We start from the raw sequence: 8450 nt of genomic DNA on the forward strand, positions 1-8450 counted from the left end.
TGTGAGGGATGATACCCTGCAGGCTATTGAAAGAGAAACATCCAACTCAGTAACAGAATCTTTGACCTACAGTATGTTTTGCCTAGGCAATCAGTCTATGCTAGGGCAATGGTGACCAGTGTTTTGGGGAATAGATAACCAATGACTGTTTTAACTTATAGCCTATTCTACTGGATGGAACCCATTTCTAACAATACTTGGGGAACTAAGAATCAGAGACTAGGTAGCCTAGAGACGTGGACTAGACAAAAACATTGGTGATCTTTAAAAAAAGAAACTCAAATAATTTATAAAGAAATTCAGTTCTGATCAAATATCAGTGTACTCTCTATTCATCATCAGAAGTGTTCCTCTAGTAGCAGATGGGAACAGGTGCAGAGACACACAACCAGACATTTTGCAGAGATTTTCTCTATCACTTCCTTCTACTCAGAGCTCAGGGATTATAGCAAGGCTTTTGATGTCCTTCTGGACTTTTGCTAGTAATGACACAGAGATATCTATATAGTTTAATGCTATTGGCTTTTTTCTGGGGCAGTGTATCATCGAGCCCTCACAACTTAACTCACCTTCTTCCCTGATGTTTTCCTACCACTGATACTCTCCCCTTGGCTGTCACTGTTTCCCTCCAGGCTTCAGTAACTTCCATAAGATACTCCTGTAGAACAGGAGGCACAGTGACTCTAAAAGAGGACAAGGGACACCTCGGGAACTAGGCTCTCCTAATTAACTAAGCAATGGCCATAGGAGCTCATCCAGACTGAAACTCAAGTACATGGCCAACATGGGCCTCTACCAGGTCTTCTGCATCTTTGTTTTCCCTATTAGCTTAACATTTTTATGGGACACTGAACAAGTATGTCACTGACTCTTGTGCCTGATCTAGAAACCCTTTATCTCCTGTTGGGTGAGTGTGTTCATTTTCAGTATCATACTTTTTTCTTCATCTTACTATATCTTCTTTTGTCACCTTTGGAAGCTCATTCTTTGAAGTCTGTTCTTTTCTCATAAGTGGCAGAAAGTGATGGATCAGGGAGGTAGAGGAGGAGAGCAGGAACTGATGGAGGAAGGTAGGGCAGGCTATAATCAGCATATGTGGTATGAGAAAAGAATCGATTTTCAACAAAAGAACAATATCCTAGCAACTGACAAAATGATCTATCATTACTTCACAAGTTGTGTATGTTGTCTGTTTCTCTTCAGTTTCTTTCCCTCCCTAGACTTCAGTGAGTGTCTGACCTAATCATTACTTATGCAGCCAACTACAAATGTTTTAGAATTGTGGGTACCGAAAGGATTTTGACCATTACTAGAAATGTCTCCATTTTAAATAGATAGGTATATGGAGAATTACTGGGATGATATTATATAATGAGTAAGCATTTTATCAAAATTAATACAAGAGAAGGAGTGGGTATGTTGAAGAACAACCTAGTAGTCAGAATAAAACAAGGAATGCACATCCACTATAGTGAACTTTAAAGGCTTTGAAATAAAATATATTTAAGAAGACCAAAGAAGATGCAGTGATCTCCTGCAGTCAGAGATTGTCTGAATTGAAATGACTATAAAATTCAAAGTTGGGGAAGGAGCGTTTGGGATCTGGAGTTTTAAGGTTGAGATATTTTCGGGCCCACAAAAGGAAGGATCTGCTGCCATGGAAGCCAAGCCCGCTCCAGCTCTTCTTTGCTGTCTCCATCCCGGCCTGGTCATGCTGCCTTTTCTTGCTGTCTCCCTTCTCGGCCGTCCCCAGGTGTTTTGCACTGGGCACTGGGGCTGCTGCGATGAGCCCAAGCGCTGCTGGTTGGGCAGGGCGGGCGGCTGGTTGGGCAGGGTGGGCGGCTTACAGAGTCTTGAGGTTAGCATTATACTTTTCCAGTGGAGCCCATGACTTCTGATTAGGAAGCTAAAGTTTTGGCTGAACCGCAGGCATAGCGAGTCCAGGAGGGCAAGGACAGCTCTCATCTGATGAATGGTCCTATATCACAAGCCACTTCTCAAACAAGTTCCCTCCCAGCTTTGACTCAGGTCCCAACAACTAAGGTTTCAGAGCTAAACCCTAATGCAAAAGTACGGGGGACTCATATGTTCCACTTGGAAGCAAGTAGTGCTGCTTTTGGTGTGAATGCTGCGTGGGAAGAGGCTCCTGGTCATCCTACAGACTGGGACCAGCAGGGATTGGATGCCAATGGTGATGGTGACAAAAGTCGTGAGAATGCAGCGCTCCAGGACTCACAGGAGGCAGAGCAGACAGACATGAGCACTCTGGCTCTGGACCATTCAGAATATGAACCGCTGGCTGAGAACGATACAGGAGGAAATGAGTCTCAACCAGAAAGCCGGGAAGAACCTCAGAATGCGGATAATATTTGAAATGTAAATTAAGAAAGTATCTAAGAGGGAAAAAAGATACTAAAGCAACCTGTAAAAAGCAATCCTGAAATGACCTTGTTCTGTGTAGGGCTAGATTGGAATCAGTGGTGGGAAGCAAGCTGCAGACAAGAAACCCTGCCTGTTACAATGGATTGTGGTTAGAAATGAGCCTTAGACAGAAATCTTCTGAATGGGGCAACATATGCAGGTGCAGGCAAGGAGAAATCGGGAGACAACCGTCAGTCCAGAGCCAGGCAGCCCAGACAGAGTTCTAGCCTGAGATGCTCATCAGTCTGGCTGAAGGTCCAGGAAGAAACGCAAGGGGGAACCAGCTGAAGAGGAGGACCAGAGAGCTGACACTATTACTGTGGCTATAGAGTGCTCACAAAAAGGGGTTTATCATGATTGCCCTCTGAAAGACCAAACAAGCATCCAGAAGTCTCAGTTGCAGATATTTACACTCAATCAGTGACCAGAAGATGCTGACCCCTGTAGTTGACTTAGTGAAAAGCTGGAAGAAGCTGAGGAGTAGGGTAAACTTGTATGAGGACCAGCAGTCGCAAATATCCTGGACCCCAGGGACCTCTGAGACACTGGACCACCAATTGGCCAGTATAAACATTCTGATGTGAGGCCCCCAACACATATACAGAAAGTGGACTGCCAGGTCTGGATTCAGTCAGAGAAGGTGCACCTAACCCTCAAAGGACTCCAAAGAATGGGGAGGATTGGTGGAGTTGGGGTTTAGGAGGGACGTTGGGGACCTTTTCGGGGAGACAGATGGGGAGCAGAACAGTATGTTAATCCATCAGAGGGTGAACATGGAGAGGGATAAAATATGTAGTGTAAAAGAAAGGTTAAATAAAATTAAGAAAAAAGTGTCAAGAGTTAGAGATCAACTTTTTATTCATAAGAAATCAATTTTACAAAACAAGTTTTAATACGAAGGTTAATATAAACTGTGAAAATCATTAGCAAAATCAAAATCAATAACAAGAACATGTAATAATATCTCAATAACAGAAGAAAAAACAAAACCATGCAAAAGAAAATTTCAATGTAACTCTAACAGAAAAAATTGTGAAGTGACATTCCCTCACTGCACATTGAGCAGCACAGACTAAGGACAGTTTCTCCTCTTGAGCTCTTGCTGGTACTTCAGTCACCTCAGTTCTTTCTCAAGGGGTCACACAGGAAAGAGAAAAAGACCCTGAATCAGCCTGGATGTCTCACTGGCTACATAGTTTGGGCCCATTCTCACTGTTGGAATCATCTATGAGGAAGGAGATTCATCCAAAGAAGTCTGTGGCTGTTGAGGAGGGAGCCCAGCAGGGGGCTCCTGAGGTGGAAACTCATTCTGCAGGAGGCTCTCCTGCTGGGATGTGGCCAATTCCAGCTCTCTTGCAGCTTCTGAGACCTGGGAGAGGAGGGCAGTTATTAACACACAGGCTTGGTGGGGACATTCATGTCAGATGTCAGCTGCTGCCTCCCACCACCTCAACTAGACTTCAACATTGATCTTTTAACTGAAACCCTTGTTGCTAAATCTGCAAGCAGGGCAAACTATCAAGCAAAGCTCACAAACACATGGGCTGACAAGCTGCTACTCAGACTTCTATCAGTGCAAACCGAGACCTGGCCAATGGGAAGAGACCTCATTGGGCTGCAGGAGAAAGGAGAAGGCCACATGCCACCCAGACCACTGACAGTGAGAAGCACTTATTTGGTATTTGCATTTGGCTTTACTCCCTGCAAGTGATGCCTACCTGGGAGGTCACATGACCCCTGCACAACTCCTGTCACAAGACAGAACTTTCTCAAAGCTCTGCTTAGCAACCCTCCTATCATGTGGACATGCAAGAGTGTGACCTGTCATTCATCTGTTACCCTTTCTAGACTGCAGCTTCAAGCAGAGTAGCAAGGTACACTTGCCAATAATTCAGTGTCTCCCAAGAGGTGAAGTTTCCAGAATACTTGTGCATAGACAAAGTAATGAACAACTATATTCCATGAAGTGGGTGGCTGGTTGGGAGTGTGGATTTAAAAGATGGTGGATGAATGCAAAGATGGATCCAATAGGCAAATGATAACAGACAGTGTTAGTCTGAATAAACTGCTTGCCCCTACCTGATATTGCTGTTTCTGGAGGTTGCTGGTCTTTTCCTGTTCATCTTCAACAGTCAGGTTCATCTCAGTCAAGTACTGTTGGAGGAGGTACCAATCAGCCTTCACTTCCTTGTAATCCTGCTTCACTTGGACCAATGACTTCTTTACAACAGAGGACTGCAACAGGAGCCGATTGTGCAGGTTTCTGGAAACACACTCTGCATATTAAGATCCTGCAGACTCCTCCTGCCATTCCTACTTATAGGTGCCGTAACCCCAGCAGGATCCAGGTTCCCATGAAGACCTAGAGCAATACATTTCAGTATATCCATGACAGCTGCACAAACAGCAAACAGCCAATGCAGATAAGAACTAATCATGTCTGCAGGCCAAACTCCAATAAGGCTCCATGTCTCTCCAAAAGAAAGAGGTATCCCCATATATCTGCCTCTTTCAAAGAAAGAGGTATCTCCATGACAGCCCATTGTATTGCAGCAACTTCAATTATTAGGCTGCAAATACCCTCAGTGGAGGTCAGGAGAACTAAGGGGAGGACATTCTACCCATGTGTTCCATCACACTCAAATCTGTAAAACCCTGCCTGAGCCCCAGAGGTCCAGTACTGCAAAAGAACCCTCTCATTTTGTTATCTTAGAGGCTCCTCAGGATGCCTGGATAACCATGGGAGGGCTAACTTTCTCTTACAGATTGAGGAAACCAGAGTCCAAAGGGTCCAAGGTACACTGATGGTTAAGAAACTGAAGGGAGAGACCAGACCTGCAGACTCTCCATTCCAGAATCAAAGGAATGCAGAAATGGCCATTGCACAAGTGGTAGCCTCCATGACCTGTACTTACCTATAGAAGTTAATCTCTTTCTTGTGCTCCTGGAAGTTCTCACAGGAGTCAATGTTCTCCATCTCTAATTTGTTCAGGAATAACGTGACCATCTTCTCCTTTAACTTCAATTTTTCATACAGTGGATTTGGCCTGTAATAGGGTCTGGCCCCAGGAAGACAGAACTCCATGAACATGGCTTTTAGTAACACATGAACTCAGGCTGGGTCCTGTCCTACCCCAATGCTGGAAGGCCAATTTCTTCCTTCTACATACTCGCATCTTCTCCACCTTTGGAAACTTGTTACCCTGGACAGCAGAAGTTTGGCATCCAGATGGAGGGTACCCTGGCATCCTGTGTTCACTCAGCTGGCCTGAACTAGACCTCTAGGAGCTTATACTCTAAAGACACTAGACCACAGGTCCTGGACCACCAGAAACATGTGATTATATATTTCCTACTTTCAAAACAGGGACTCTAAGTCCTGGATAACTAATAGTGTAGAGACATTCATTACACATAATTCTGGAGATGAGACCAGACATCAACACAGTTTTCTAGTCTGCCAAAGAGATACAAATGTATAGACAAATGGCACTACACATGCAGTGAACAGTGCTGTTTACAGTAGGGGCTCCCGGACGTTTGGACTCACTTCACCTTTAAACTATTATACACGTAAATCCACAGGACAAACCGAAGAACCCAAGTTCCCAAAGAGTGGAAGGAAATATATAACTACTATATGTCTGCCACATCCATATGCATGTGGACACACACAAGCACACAGACAAGGAAAAGGAAAAGGAAACAGAATCAGAGAATGAGAAAGAGAGAGATGCAGCATTGGAGAGAGAACAATCAGAATAAGGAGAAATTCACTCAGCATTATTGACTCAGAGTATAATGCACACAGACAAAGAGGAACAGGCATAAGCTTCAGGCCTTCTAGTCAAGCACTGAGATGAACAGTGTGGGACCAGCTGCTGCTAGGACGTTCCATCCCTCAATTAAGAGCCAGGTAAGTACAAAGCATCTCCACAAACTCACTGCATCTGTCGAGGACTTTCCAAATGCATGCTGCGCATTCACTAGACACTGCCTCCATCCAGAATTCTTTACTCAGACCACAAGTTCAACATTTCAATTGGAGAAAGCAAAAGAGTCTGTCTCCCTTTTCACTCCTGACCAAGCTTCAGGTTCAGCCTCCCCTCTAAGAAGCATTTAGGGACATAAAGTTGGGCACAGGGACTCTGTGGAGGTACTGCTTGCCAGAATTCACAACCTTTAAAGGATAAGATGAGGGTGACATTGCAGATGTCAGACTGACACCAAAGGGTTTGGAGCAATGAGTACCTCTTGTTCATGGATCCCTCTGTGACATAGATCAAGCGGTCTCTCAGCTCGTTTCTCTCCTGGGTACTGAGTTCCAGCTCTTTGGTCAGACTCTTTGCCTCCTTCTTAGCCTCTTTCTTGCTTAAGACATTTGCAGGGCATGATGACTGTCTGCCAGCGACTGTAGGCAGAAGAACATAAGTAAATTGCCCCAAGAGAATGCAGAGGGTCCTGGGAGAACACCCTCAGATCTAAGAGAAGGAGAGCATGCCTGGAAACCAGTGACACCACAAACAGTCTAGTCCAGGCATTAGATGCCTCCTAAGTGAATCTCTGCTCTCCTATCACTCTATAGAGACCAGGAGATGAAAGCAGCCAGGTGTTTCCTCTGTCTCCCTACAAGTGCTCATTTTGACCACAGGGATAGCTTCTCTACCATTATTGACAGTTTTACAAGGTGCAACTTGGCTTTAGATCCCTCAGTCTTGTAGTTTCACAAGTCAGATGGAAAATTAAATAACCCAAAGAACTTGAGTGATAGGAGATGGTCAGATGTCCTACCCTGTTAGTCAAGGCCCAGTAGTTTGGACTAAAATTCATGCAGAGTGAGACCATGATCAACACAGTGGCAATTCCCCCTACTGAAACACCAAACACCCCAGAGATGGCAATACAGTTCATTGTCTGAGTGTATCAACACTGAAAGGTATTTGGTTAAAGGACAGAAATACCTGCCACCCACAATGGGTGATGAAGAAATCTAATGTGTCAGGGAGAGGAGGTCAGCGGATTTCTGAGAACATAAGACCATGACCAGGAGCACAATTCTTTCCCTGGTACTACTGTCAGATACCCACTGAAGCTTTAAAAAATAAAAAAGCCACTGGAGTGAAGTGCAGGGATTCCCTTATGTATACTGGCATAGGTTAGACCCTCTGTGACTCTTGATGGTCTCATTTTGTCCCCATGTAACAACCACAAAACCCAATCAAAGTAAAGACTTGGTATTTGAAAATACCTGCTTTGGCCTTGCCATCACCTGCCTTAAGGGATGGAGAAAGTCATGTTCTGAAATCCTTGATGTTAAAGTATTGTGATAATCATGGAAATTCTTTTGCTTCCCAGTGAAGTCAGTTTCTGTGCCCAAATTGCTAGGAAGGCCAGCTCAGGCCACCCCAGACAGGAAGCTCAACATCCCCTTCCCAGGACTTACTCCACATTCCCCAAGACCAACTTCTTCGTCCTTCATTACTCTCAGATGAAAGTCCAGCTACTTTCTGCCTCTCTCTAGTTTCTGTCACCTCCATCTCTGCTCTTCCAAAAAGTCTCCTCAGTCGGGAAATCATGTCTAGGGACATATGCTGTAGACACTGACTGAGAGAGCTCAGTGCACTTGGTGTCACTACAACACTGGTGACATCACAAGGGATGCCAAGAACTCTCCAGGATACAATGGAATGTCCAAAGAAGGGGCTGCTGATGTCATGGGGAACACCCTTTGCCTCCCTGCTAATTTTCTCCCTGTACAGGTAGGAAGCTGAGGCATCCTTATAAGGGTGTTTCCTGGGTCACAGATATTGGGCACCTCCACTTTCCAAAGATAGAGTTTGCTCTAGACTTGATCAGAAACACCTAAGTCATTTATTTTCTGAATTTAACTGAATGTTTCCCTTCAGACCTTGACCAGGAATGTCTCATCCTAACTCAAGCTTTCATAATTCAGCAATATTGGCCATTAAAAACTGCTGAAAGTCACATCAGGAAGAATGTGGAGGAGGAAAGATCTCCTGTCTCATCAT

The 8450-nt window shown here is 44.6% G+C and overlaps 1 protein-coding gene across 1 annotated transcript; it reads right to left on the bottom strand.

The window, feature by feature from the left end:
- Positions 1–3646: 3646 nt before the first annotated feature.
- On the bottom strand, positions 3647–8061 carry LOC114636254 (disks large homolog 5-like). The gene is made up of 5 exons (XM_028784450.1): positions 7865–8061; positions 6673–6832; positions 5337–5480; positions 4501–4684; positions 3647–3790 (listed from the first exon to the last, which is right to left on the bottom strand). Exons 1-5 carry the CDS (start codon positions 8007–8009, stop codon positions 3647–3649), a joined length of 777 nt encoding a protein of 258 aa, XP_028640283.1. The 5' UTR covers positions 8010–8061.
- Positions 8062–8450: the final 389 nt, after the last annotated feature.

This window comes from Grammomys surdaster, unplaced genomic scaffold (genome assembly GCF_004785775.1).
Source record: "Grammomys surdaster isolate TR1022 unplaced genomic scaffold, NIH_TR_1.0 123147, whole genome shotgun sequence".
NCBI lineage: Eukaryota > Metazoa > Chordata > Mammalia > Rodentia > Muridae > Grammomys > Grammomys surdaster.

What these genes read in the sequence shown, in the direction of transcription:
- LOC114636254 (XM_028784450.1), bottom strand. Translation starts at nt 8,009, where the DNA reads ATGTCCCTAGACATGATTTCCCGACTGAGGAGACTTTTTGGAAGAGCA. An exon ending in TTGGTCTTGGGGAATGTGGA is followed by an intron (nt 6,833 to 7,864) that starts GTAAGTCCTGGG and finishes TTCTGCCTACAG; the next exon opens with TCGCTGGCAGACAGTCATCA. An exon ending in TCCAGAAACAGCAATATCAG is followed by an intron (nt 3,791 to 4,500) that starts GTAGGGGCAAGC and finishes CTCCTCTCCCAG; the next exon opens with GTCTCAGAAGCTGCAAGAGA.